This window comes from Ammospiza caudacuta, chromosome 3 (assembly GCF_027887145.1).
Source record: "Ammospiza caudacuta isolate bAmmCau1 chromosome 3, bAmmCau1.pri, whole genome shotgun sequence".
NCBI classification, from domain to species: domain Eukaryota; kingdom Metazoa; phylum Chordata; class Aves; order Passeriformes; family Passerellidae; genus Ammospiza; species Ammospiza caudacuta.
Genome location: NC_080595.1, coordinates 72,023,294 through 72,036,762, shown reverse-complemented (window position 1 = coordinate 72,036,762; position 13,469 = coordinate 72,023,294). Strand labels below are relative to the sequence as shown.

Below are 13,469 nucleotides of genomic sequence, written 5' to 3'. Positions count from 1 at the left end.
TGAACTCAGTTGCCCAGATGAGGTGCATGTAGACCAATGCACGCAGTTTGGGCAATAAACAAGAAGAGCTGGAGGCCATGGTACAACTGCAAAGTTATGATGTAGTTGCCATCACGGAAACGTGGTGGGATGACTCATATAACTGGAGTACTACATTGGCTGGATACAGACTCTTCAGGAGAGATAGAAAAGGAAGAAGAGGAGGTGGCGTAGCTCTTTATGTTAAGCAAACCTTTGATGCCATCGAAATTGAAACAAAGGAAGAAGGAGTTGAATGTTTATGGATAAGAATCAAGGGGAAGGCCAACAACGCCGACATCATATTGGGAGTCTGTTATCGTCGACCCGATCAAGAAGAAGAGGTAGACGACTTATTCTATAAGCAGTTGTGCAATGTTTCAAGATCATCAACCCTTGTTCTTGTTGGTGATTTTAATCTACCAGATATCTGCTGGGAACTTAATACAGCAGTAAAGAGGCAATCCAGAAAATTCTTAGAATCTATGGAGGACAACTTTTTGTTACAGCTGGTGGATGAACCCACCAGGGAAGGGACTACATTAGATCTGTTATTTAGGGATGGGCTGGTGGGAGATGTGATGGTTGGAGGTCGTTTGGGGCAGAGTGACCATGACATAATAGAGTTTTCAATACTTGGCGAAATTAGGAAGAGCACCAGTAAAACTCGTACACTGGACTTCCGGAGGGCGAACTTTGGTCTGTTTAAGAGATTAATTCAGAGCGTCCCTTGGGAAGCAGCCCTTAAAAATAAAGGAGTTCAGGAAGGGTGGGCTTACTTCAAGGTAAAGATCTTGAGGGCGCAGGAACAGACCATTCCTGTATCCCGAAAGATCAGTCAACAGGGCAAACGTCCAGCCTGGCTGAGAAAGGAGGTCTTGGAGGAACTTAAGAATAAAAAGAGGACGTATCAGAGTTGGAAGAAGGGTCAGGTCTCCAAGGAAGTATTCAAGAGGGCTGCTAGAGTATGCAGGAAAAAATTAGGGAGGCCAAAGCTCAGTTTGAACTCAGGATGGCGACTACTGTTAAGGATAATAAAAAATGTTTTATAAATATATTAATGGTAGGAAGAAAGGTAGGACCAGCCTTTGTTCTTTACTGGACAAAGGTGGGAAGTTAGTATTTGCAGACGAGGAGAAGGCAGAAGTGTTTAATGCCTATTTTGCCTCAGTTTTTAATGGGAAGATGACTTGCCCTCAAGACTCCCGTCCGTCTGGGCTGGTTGATGGTTTTAGGGAGCAGAATGGTCTCCACATTATCCAAGAGGAGGCTGTTATAGAACTATTGAAATGTTTGGATATTCATAAATCTATGGGACCAGACAGGATCCACCCCAGGGTAATGAGAGAGCTGGCAAATGAGATTGCAAAGCCACTCTCTATCATTTACCAACAGTCATGGATCACTGGTGAGGTTCTGGATGATTGGAAGCTGGCCAATGTGATACCCATTCACAAAAAGGGTGCAAAGGAAGATCTTGGCAATTATAGACCAGTCAGCCTGACCTCTATACCTGGCAAAATAATGGAACAGTTTATATTACGCGCCATCATGCAAAATTTGCAGGATGGCCAGGGTATCAGACCCAGCCAGCACGGATTTAGGAGGGGTAGATCATGTCTGACTAACCTGATCACCTTTTATGACCAAGTAACCTGGCTAGTGGATGCAGGGAAGGCTGTAGATGTTGTTTTTCTGGATTTCAGCAAGGCCTTCGACACTGTTTCCCATAGCATACTCCTAGACAAACTCGCCAGCCGTGGTCTGGATAGGAATACCCTTTGCTGGGTTCAGAACTGGCTGGATGGCCGGGCCCAGAGAGTGGTGGTGAATGGTGTCACATCCAGCTGGCGACCAGTCACCAGTGGTGTCCCTCAGGGGTCTGTGTTGGGGCCAGTTCTGTTCAATATTTTTATTGACGACATGGATGAGGGCTTAGAGTCTTTTATTAGTAAATTTGCTGATGACACTAAATTGGGAAAGAGTGTAGATCTGCTAGAGGGGTGTAGGGCTCTCCAGAGAGATTTGGAACGGTTAGACGCATGGGCAGAATCAAACGGGATGAACTTCAATAAGTCCAAGTGCCGAGTACTGCACTTCGGCCACAATAACCCCCTGCACCGATATAAGCTGGGGACGGAATGGCTGGATAGTGCCCAGGTGGAAAGGGACCTGGGGGTGCTGGTTGACAGTCGATTGAATATGAGCCAGCAATGTGCCCAGGTAGCCAAGAGGGCCAATGCCATCCTGGCCAGTATCAGGAACAGTGTGGCCAGCAGGAGCAGAGAGGTCATTCTTCCCCTGTACTCGGCACTGGTGAGGCCTCACTTGGAGTATTGCATCCAGTTCTGGGCCCCTCACTTTAGGAGGGACATCGAGTCACTTGAGCGTGTCCAGAGGAGGGCAACGAGACTAATAAGGGGCTTGGAACACAAGCCATATGAAGAGCGACTGAGGGAGCTGGGGCTGTTCAGCCTGGAGAAAAGGAGACTAAGGGGAGACCTTATCACTCTCTACAACTTCCTGAAGGGTGGCTGTGGTGAGCTGGGGGTCGGTCTCTTTCTCCGGGCGATAACAGATAGAACAAGAGGATACAGTCTCAAGCTGCGTCAAGCGAGATGTAAGTTAGAATTAAGAAGGAAATATTTCACAGAAAGAGTGGTCAGATACTGGAATCATTTACCCAGTGAGGTGGTGGAGTCATCATCCCTTGAAGAATTCAAAAAAAGACTGGATGTGGCACTTGCTGCCATGATCTAGTTGAACAGTTAGAACATCGACTGGACTTGATGATCTTATAGGTCGCTTCCAGCCTTGAACTTCTGTGATTCTGTGATTCTGTGATTTACTTCCACAGTACTGGCAGGTTCTTTCCTTGAGTCTGTCCCTTGTGGTATCTCATCCAAGGGAATGGTCTGGAATAATACTATATTCTAGCTGCACAGTAATATTTACAAGCATTTTAGAGGTCCCATTCTCCACAAAAATAAAGAAGCCGAATTCTGCTCAGACGTACCAGGGTTCTTCTACATAAATGTACTTTTGTACTAACTGCCCCCTCTGTTCTCAGTGGGTGAGACAGAACCAAGGTTGGCTACATTCATCTACAAAGGATGACAGTCCCTCAAGGAGCCTGAAATACAGGTGTAAATGGGATGAGGTTCCAGTTTCTCTGAACCTGGAACTAACATGCATTATCTCTCTCAGAAAGGTGGAGCAGTAGCAACCTTATGGTATTCCCAGCTCTGCTGGCATACACCAGTTCTAAAAACACAGGGAAAAAGATCAAAAAACAATTTGTTCTGGAATATGATACCTGAATATAAATTATTTAAATAAAATGGGATATCATCAGTATAATTTTACCATGCTTACAGTTCACTTAGATGCAATATAGTGTATATAGCATGCAATCCATATAAATCTATGCTGTTTCTCTAGATCCCTTTTCCACTTGGTGAGGAACCACACACAAACCAGGATTTACTTTGTCCTAAACCACGTAGGGAAAACAAGACAGATGGGTCATGCCCTAACAGTCCAATTCTTCCTCTGGACAAGGTGATTTAACAGGGTCTGAAGTTTGCACTACAGGCCTGTGAAGATACTGAGGTGAGCTCTCCAGTGCTTTGGACAACTGATCCCCCACACAGCTAGAACAGACTTTTATGTATCAGGTAGGAACTTAGATGCTTCCATATCACTTTCACAACTTAGAGAGGAGAATGAAGTCCCAATACAGCTGGAAAAGTTCAGGCCATCATGGATATAACACATTTAAATGGCACTGAACTCCATCCAAAGTCTGGTGCTGACTGCTCTTTATAGAGCAGCAAATTATTCCCAGTTCTTTGAAGCACCTTTTCAGTACTTATTTTCTACTTTTTGCTGCCTTGTTGGCCTTTTCCATCTATCCTTCAGGGCTTGTCCTGTATTCTTGCCTCAGCACCACTGCTGCAGCTGCATCTCTGAGGCAGCTACCCAATGGTAATGCCTCCAGATAACAGGAAGAAGAAACCTAACTTCAGCTCTTGATGAAAACATTTTCTTGAGGAAAAGGTTCAGTACATGATCCAATGGATGGTGCTTCTAGATTCCTCAAATCATATTTTCACCACATGTGATTTACAAAGAACATCTGCTCTCCATGAGTAATCTGCTCATGTACACCTTAATATGGCACTATATTACTGTACATTAGCTAATCTGCTAATCTGCACCTTAATATGGTACACTGATGGCCAAATTATCATTATTAGGACTTGTAAATCTCTGTCTTGTACAATTTTTCATCACACTTTTTCCAGACTTGCAATTGTAACTAAGATATAGCTACCTCAGCTGATATCTCCTCTGGCTTGCTATTTTTTTTTTCCATATTTCTGAAAAGTTGAGGATCTCATATTCTTGTTCAGCTGCTAGTGTTTTGTGCCTCAAGTTCTCTTAAATAAAACATCAGCAGTGTATGCATCTCAGTATCGTCCTTGTTGTGTATAGCAAAATGGTGGCACAGAAATTGTCACAGAATGTGCTAAAGGCTACTGGGGCCTTCCAAAAATTCCCTAAATTTAAAGGTGTTTCTGCTTGCATGACTTTGCTTCCTGCAATAAATTCAAACTTTCCATGAGTAAGGCCTTTAATAAAAATTTCCTTCCACCTTAGAGATATCTTAGTATTGCTGAAAATCTTTACTATTATAAGGAAAATTACTGACACAGCTTTTATAGGGATGGTATCCCTGTCCTAGGCATTGTATTACAGGGAACACACTGTCCAGTGCCCTACATACTTCATATTCATTCACACCATAATATTTCAGGATGAAAGAGTTGATGATCAGCTCCTTGACATGTGTGATAAGTGCCTTATGCTGCCATAACTGTGTCTGTGTTACAGCTTGGTTTAGAAGCCACCCTGGGGTGTTGGCAACATTTCAGAGGTGAATATCAGCCGTCTGGTTTACAAATCATAATTGATTTACCAGCTTTAGGTTTCAGTGTTGCTCGCACTGCAGGTTCTAGCCTTAGAGAAGAAATGGATAGTACAGGTGCAATTTCATCCCACTTTTTATTTAGTCATCTTGCTATTATGGCAATCTACTTTTTAATCTCCTTCTATTACTATAATCTACTTTTTCAAGCCAGAAACAGGCAAGCACCTGCAGGGTGAGGATGTTCTGTGGCAGAACAGCTTTGTCTATGCAGATCTTGCTTCAGACTGCTCTCAGTATGACCTGGATCCCTGCAGATGCTGTTAGAACCTCCTGCAGACCACACTGCTGGTGCATTGCCACCATTGTCCTGGAGCACTTGCCAGTATCCAGCTTTGGTTCTGAGTCTTGAGAGTATTTCCACTTTTGCCTAGTCAGGCATAGATAACAAGGCCTTTGTTTGGGCTGCTGGAGTTTGCTCTCTGCAAACACACGGGCTGCCTCGGTTCTCCAAAGCTATTACCACGCCTTTCAACCAACAAGGTTAAGCACTACTTGCAAAATATCCCCCTCCCCATACACACAAAAAAAAAAAAAGGGGGGGGGGGGGAAAGAAATGCTCAAGTTCCCCTGTTTCATCCTATGAAATGAGCACAGGCTGGCTCAGATGTTAGAATATAGCATGGTTGTAAGAATGCTTATCAAATATGTCTGTCAAACACCACCCCTGACTGGGAGCCAAAGGAGGACTTAGATATGAGATTCCTCTGTCTGACAGCTGTCCACTGGTACATTTTGAAAACAGAATGACAGATATGTTGCAATAAACTTTTTCACTGTATAAGGTAGCATATGGGGGAAAAAAGGATTTTTTTTTTAAACAATCTCCAAACCACGGCACTTTGTTCATCTTCAGCAAACTACTCAAAGGTTAAGCAAAAATTCACATTATATTGTTTAAAAATATTAATTTTGTGTAGAATGTACTAAGTACCAAATGTATTAGTATTTGATAAAAATCTAGTAATGCTTCCGCTTTTTAAATTAATACTTGACTGTTCAAATGCTGAATATGAATACAATGGCCTGCTTCTCCATACTAACTTGAAAAAGGAAAACCAATTTCTTTCCATTTCCAACAAGCACACTTGTCCACTTGAAAAATATATTTTTCTGGGAAAAAACCTTTCAAGGTATCTTTAAAACAGTTGAGTGTGAAAAATCATTGCTTGAAAGCGCTCTTTTTTTCTTTTTGTGAAAAGAAGCAGTCAGCATGATCTTTGAGATACTTGGGACTCCTTGTTAACTCGAATACAAACCAAGAATTTCTGGAAGTGACATGTACATAGCACAATTTGCAGAAGTAATCTGATCCCAAGAGCTGTGAGCTGTGGAACAAGAGAGAGGATAAGGGCAAGAGCATGAAAAGAAGAGCCTGGAAAAGTTCCAGGATGTGAAAAGAAGACAGACTGTTTGGTGTAGAGCTTTAGAAGTGAACCAAAGCTCAGCAAAGTAGGGAGAGGAGAAACAGTTGTTAGCACAGGCCACTCAAATATTGCTACCAGGGCACTGAGCAGCAGTCTGCAGAAGTCCACTACAAAGAATTTCTAAAAAAGTCAAACAAGTTTTTTAGCTAAGCAGACTCTCTCATATACTTATAAACACTAGAAAAGTTCCAGGGTAATAAAGAGATGTCAAAACTGTTTGTAAGTGTATTAATGTCTACTAAATCCCATGTTTGGCTGGAACAGGTGACTGTTCTATCCAAACAAGCAGCCTGTCCTGCTTCCCTCCTCCTCACAACAGCCATTGTTTGCTTGCTTCTACAGTCCGAACAGTAGCAACTCCACTGACCAGGCAAAAAGTTCATAGGAGACAACAGTGCTAAGATGTCAAAACCTGAATAAATACATAAATATCTAGTAGAGATAAATTGCAGTAATTTTTAATTTATTAGATAGTCTAGCTGCTAGTAATATGTATTCTTTATAAAACCAACATTTGAAAATCCAGGTAATGTACTCAACTTTGTAAAAGACAGAATATTACAGAAGAAAAGGCAATCTTTTAGAAGATTCTGAAAATACTTCATTACAAACTCTGGAAATAGTGTCAGTGACACCCAATCTTCCTCTCTCTCCCTGACAATTTTCACCACCTGCTTTTTGCTAAAGTATAAGCCAAGATTTGAAAACTGTTAATCACAAGGAAAACGCTGCATACTGTGTGAGCTGCATCTCAGAGCTACCAGACGTTCCAGCTGGGAAATCAAATCCTCACACTCATCCACACTTCCCAGAAGGGGCACCTCCCCAGAGCTCCCTCTAGACAGTCATTCCTGATTAGATCATGTCTCCACTCAGCACACTGCCATGGCGCACATGAGAGCAGCAGAACACACAGCCTGTTTCTCACCAGCAGCCACACATGTATGTTTTGTGCCCTGCTGCTAGATTACAGTCACTGAAGTTATTAAAAGCCCTTTAGTTTACCTGAGAATCAGCCATGCAGGCAGTGTGAGCCACCTCCTAAGGCTCACTCACCCACCGTGCTACCAACCTGATGCCCACTGGTTGTGTCTCCCCTTAGGGACAGCCGGTGTCTGACTGCACCTGACGGGCCCTGGGAGGAGTTTGGGCCTGGAGTGGGTGGGCAGAGAGGGGCTGAGAGGGAGAGCCCATAGTGCAGTCTGGCAGGATCTGCTGCACGGGAGAAGGGTGCAGTTCACTGCAGGTGCATTGGGAGGCTTGGCAGCCCTTTAGTGGCAACCCTTTAAGGCTTGGCAGCCCTTCAGTGATGAGGCCATCTGAGTCAGGCAAGCACTATTTGTCTGTCACCCAATCTCTGCAACAGTGACCAGTGATCTCATGCTCCACAGACTCAAGAACAATGTTTGAAACAATCTTCTTGAATTTATAGGCCACAGATGCTGCTCATGCCCAAATTCAAACAGCGACATAAAGTCTTCATTTAATGGCACAGACTACATTACATTTTTATGGTTATTCATGCATGTCTCAAGACCCTATTAAGAACAATGGCATCACTGAGGCTTGTGAAACTGAGCCCAAACAGAAAGCAAAATATTGTCAGCATCCATGTGAATATTAATTCTGTAAAATTTACAATCTTAATCAATGGGAAAGGTATATATATAATATTTATATTAATAACTTATATATTATGTGTATATTAATAACTTTTATATAGCTGTATATTATATATTACATGTATATAAAATGCATGCATATTATCTCTGTATTTATATATGTATGAACAGCTGCTCATTCTCTACTGCATCTGTCAGATTTTAAGAAAATCAAAACAGTCTCAAGATACTAACAGTCATGCTTGGATTGCCCAGAATCTGACTGTGTCAAATCTACAGAATCTATATATAGTGCATAGGTTATATGGGCCTTATGGGAAATGCTTGACCTGAATAAATGAACCACTGATTATCTCTTAGTGCCAGGATGCTGCAAACTGAGAAGAACTAACTCTATGGTTACAGTTATGAACAACTTTTTCATATGAAATAGGATCATTTATCTAGCACTATCAAGGGATTTTAAAAAGTTTTTACAATATTTTTAAATAGCTCCACCCACCATAAGCTGCTATTATACCTACTGTTATACTATACCACTAGTGTGGCCTTTGAGATCTCAAACAGCCATAAGTCTAACAGGACTATGCAAATCTTGGCAGCCTGCATCTCATCTCAAAGCTCCTAAACTTAAAGCAGCTCTTTACGAACTGCATCTCAAATAATCTGGTCCCTAGGTTATTGCTGTAGAATTTGTCTCCTTTTAATTGCAAGGAGTAGTCTTGAAAACTTTATCGAAAGTATTGATAATGTTCTCAAGTAGGAAAACTACTCCAATAATTAAAAATAACTACTTTTGTGTTATTTCAGCATTCAGCATCAAGTGCTTGCTTTCTACAAAGAGCACAAAATAGAGAAACAACAGCAGCAGCAAAATCAACTGATTGCTAGGATTTCTCTCCTAGTTCACACAGAACAAGGCATTTTTGTTGCTGACCCACCATTGATAACAAATGAGATTTGTTCTGATACACATGCCTGTAAGTCACAACCTAGTCAAATATCTAATTTAAGCACAGGTGCCACTTTAACAAGAAAATGTCTTTCCATCCTAACTATCTGAAGAGGCTATTGATACCCACCATTACTGCTTGCACATGATATTAGGAGCCTCTCCTGCTGCAGTTCAGGCACTTCAACCATTACAAGGAGCTCCCAGGCTTTTCCAAAACGCTGCTCCTGCCTGCCCCTGAGAGACCAGCAGTGTGGGTTAGGCTGGCTCACTGGTCACTGAGTTAGAGAGCACAACACTGCCCTTCTGCAGCCTGAACTCACAGCCAGATTGTGACACGTGGGTCTATTCCAGCCATCTGCTCCGAGGAGCGTGTGCCTGCAAACCCCATGATGATCAGCTCAGCACGGACGTGCAGGAGAGAGCTCACTGTGAGGATGTGCACCCATTAGCCTTAATATTCGTATCCTCTAAAACTCAATTTCCTTGCCTAACATTTCTTCTCCATTACCCACTATAAGCAGTCTCAGATGCCAGCCTCGCATCCAGAGCTACAGAAGCATAAACAGACACACACATGCCATGTCTGGGTATCCATCCAACAAACCCAGGCCTCTGTACACACAGACACACCCCAGAGCCACAATGCACATCAAAGGAAGCTCGCCACCGGGCACACATCATTCACCACACAGGTAAACCCTTGCTGATAAGGATATATGCACGTACTCCATATGCCTGTAACACAGACAACAAACCCAGCCTCAATGAAAAACACATCACCTCCTGCACTCAACAGCCCTGTGCCTCTAAGCAGACACAGCCTGAGTGTCACGCAGCACTCCCCTGCATACTGCTTGTGCCCTTCTGTCACCCCTGAAGTGCACAGGCTGTTCCACACCCTGGGGCTGCGCGTGTGTGTGTCTGTCTGTGTCTGTGTGTGCTCACACGCGCAAGAAATGTGTGAGTTTCAGGCGTCTAAGAGTGCATGGCCCTGACGGGGCGGCCGCACGCACGTGGTGCCAGCAGCCCAGCGAGGCCATGTGGCATGTGCGGGATCGCGGCTGTGCGAGCGCGGCACACGCGGGGATGGATGCGAGCGAGCACACGCTGGAGCGCTGCGTGGATGGAAAAGCGCACGGAGGGGTGCCGAGTGCTGCAGACACAAGCAGCAGCGCCTGCCAGGTCCGCGTCAGTTCACACAGCGCGGTGCCGTGTGTCACTCTCTGCGCGCTGTGACAGTCCCCGCGCGTGTGTCGCTGTGTCCGAGCGAGCGCCCCGCAGGCTGCGCGATGCCGGGAGCGCACGGACGGACACGCGGTGCTGTCTGTCCCTCGGGCAGCTGTGACACCCGCCCAGCGCGGGCAGCATCACTCCCCGCACGGGATATGCGGCTGTGACAGCCAGGGGCACCCCCGTACCTGCCGAAGTGTCCCAGCGAGTCGAAGAGCCGCTCGGAGCTGAGAGCCATGGCGGGGCGGCTGCGAGCCGGGAGCCTCGGCGCCGCTGTCCCGGCCGTGCGGGGAACAGGCACTGTCCCGTCCCGTCCCGCCCGCCGCCGAGCCCCGCCCGCCGCCAGGAGAATGGGCGGGAATGATGGGCGGGAATAACGGGCGCGCGCAGCGCCCCCCGCTCCCCGCGGGAACCGGGAGCCGGGGCCGGCGGCGGGAGCCGGGAGCAGGACCGGGCAGCGGGACCCGGAGCCGGCAGCGGGAGCCGGGAACAGGACCGGGCAGCGGGAGCCGGGAGCGGGATCCGGGAGCCGGACCGGGCAGCGGGAGCCGGAGCCGGGAGCAGGACCGGGACCCGGAGCCGGCAGCGGGAGCTGCCTCGGCGGCCCTGCGCGCCCCGGGCTGGCTCCTCTCCAGTCACAGCCCCCATAGCTTTGGATCCCGGGCTCCCGGTTCAGCCTCCCGCACTGACCGAGCGCCTCAGCCCGCTCTTGTATTTAATGCAAAACGAAATTAAAAGAGGCAGTGATGGGCTTACATCCTCCTGTTACAATCTAATAATCCAATATATTTAGGCTGTAGTGTATTTCACGTGGACGTTTTGAATTAAAGGAGGGTAAAACTATTTTTATTTCACAGAGCAACATCTGAATTATTTTTAGCAGCCTTACAGTCTGCACCGCTATTTGGATACATCACCTTCCTCCCCTGCTCCCAAAGCGTTAAATCAATGTAAAATAGAATTATCATTTAATAAAAGCAAAATATAAAACATATCCCATATCTACTTGACTGTCATTAGTTCTCAAATTTGTAATGAAGCCTCAATCACATTTGGACTTCGTTTTCTGCCTTGCCCATAGCAGGCCAAGATAATCACTTTGGATTTGTTTAAGGATTAGCAAAGTGAGTTGCAACAGAAGACCTTTGTAATTAGCTTAGCAGAGGGTTTTGTTGGAACAGATACACTTTAGCAGTGCAGTCACTCTGGGCTCTGATAATTAGGCAAAATACAGGGGAAAAAATCCTAAAATTGTTGCAGGTGCAGCTCTCATATTTAAGGCTTTTCTTCCCTAGAGAACTTCATTTCCCTGCTGAGATAGAAGTTGCAAGATTTCCCTGCTCAGAGAAAGGCAGTGGACCAGATGCCCTCCAAAGTCCCCTTCCAACCTAAGTTGTTTTATGACTCTGTGATGAAAGACACATTTTCCAGCAGATTGCACTATCTCTTTCTGGGCTGCTCTATTGAAAAAACACAGAAGATCGAAACCAAATCAAAACAAATGGGCAAAAAACCCAAGTAAATTCAACCTTATTACTTGTGTACTTCATTTATTAGGAAGCACAGGAAAAGCTGAGAGGTAAATCCCTGTTAAATCCCAGAAAGTCAGACTTCTGTCTCCAAAACCTTGTGCTGTCACACCGAGGCTCTTCTGCTTTGCAGGGAAATGTGCCTTTAAGAGGCTCTGGCACCAAGCAAGCACCACAACTGTTCCTCTGCACAGAGCAGATGTTGGGGCTTCAGGGTGACAATCTGTTCCAATAGACCTGGAAAGAGCAGATGTTTGTCAGGCTCTTTGGCTCTGAGTGACTCCTGACCACACCAGCAAAATGAGCAAATAGCATGTTACACAACCAGGAACCTGAATAATGAGTTCAGCAGAGGATTGATCCTTACAGCTGGGGAGTTGTGAGACCACTCACTCATCCACCAGCTCTGAAGGCTTTGCTGCTTCTGACAAAGCTCCCCATGTGTCTCTGTGCATCTGCAAAGGACGTTTTTAACACTGAGTCTGGACTTTGTTGCAGTTCCTTTCTTAGGATATGTAAGCTAGAAAGCCCAAGGATAGATCTGTTTTCTTTCAGTATGAATTTTTGAATTGCTTCAGTTTTACCTTAAAAATACCAGCATTAAATTTAATCATCCTGGGGTTTTGGGAGTTTTTGGGGGTTTTTTTGGTTTTGGTTTTTTTGGGGGTTTTTTTCCTGCAGAATGTTTTTCAGGTTTAAAATAGTATGTGCTTGAATGCAGCACAGGTACTTTAACAAGGAGTTTCTTTCTTCAAAGAGCCACACTAGCCAAATAATTATTTGCATAAACAAACACCAATGAATAGTAAACATTCTGATTAAATATTGCATTGCTGGTCATGTGCCTGGTTTTAGTGTCCTGCTTCCTACAAGTAAATTAATCAAGTTTTCAGTAGCTTTATGGTGGGTAGGGAATATCTAATGTAAAAGTCGAGCACGAGAGAAAACCTAATCCCTTTCAGCACCATTTTTAAGCCCAAAAAAATCCATAAATAGTTTTTTTCTCTTTGCAACCACTTGTAGGCATTCTTGTACACATTTCTATGCTTGTCTCTTTGATAATATCATTACTTTACTGCCCATACAGAGTAAAGGAAATTTGCATGTACTCCTGTAAAATTTAATATCAAACTCCCACATGCCTGCATTTCTAAGAGTTATTAATGTAATATCTTTAATGTCTGCTCTCTTAAACTTGTGGTGCTCAGAGATTTGCCTTGTTTCATTCAAGCCTGTGAAGATGCATAACGTGGTTTGAGCTTGCCTTTTCTCCTATCCTGCTATGCCAATCCTACATGAAGCAGTAACTGTGCATGTAGTCCCCATCATTCCTGACTGGGAGGTTTTTCACCAGGCACCTGGAGACAGTCATAGCACTGTTCTCACACAATACACAGCTCTCTTCCCAAAGGATTGTGCTCCACGATAAACTCTTGTGCAACAGAAAATGCATCAAAGAAGGCATGATAGAGTTCTGTAATTAAAATGTGTCAAGGTGAGGCCATCCACATCTAAACTCTACTTACTGAAGAATTTTAGGGATTTTATTAGGGATTTTTATGGAAGAAACAGAAGCAAGGCTGTGATCTCTTTCCTATAATGTCTTCAGGTGGGAGCACCAAGGGTGTTCACAACAGACAAACACTCTTCAGGGTATTCCAGAAGTTTAAAATGTTGGGGTTTTAATCCTGCAAGGGG

The 13,469-nt window shown here is 44.5% G+C and overlaps 1 protein-coding gene across 2 annotated transcripts in view; it reads right to left on the bottom strand.

Moving 5' to 3' along the window:
• The window catches only part of SLC22A16 (solute carrier family 22 member 16), a 38,020-nt gene extending 27,487 nt beyond the window's left edge, over positions 1-10,533 (bottom strand). For both annotated transcript variants that reach the window (XM_058801705.1, XM_058801707.1), the window contains exon 1: positions 10,431-10,533. In XM_058801705.1, coding sequence (XP_058657688.1) covers positions 10,431-10,480 — 50 coding nt within the window. In that variant the 5' untranslated portion in view covers positions 10,481-10,533. The remainder of the gene's footprint in view (positions 1-10,430) is intronic.
• Positions 10,534-13,469: the final 2,936 nt, after the last annotated feature.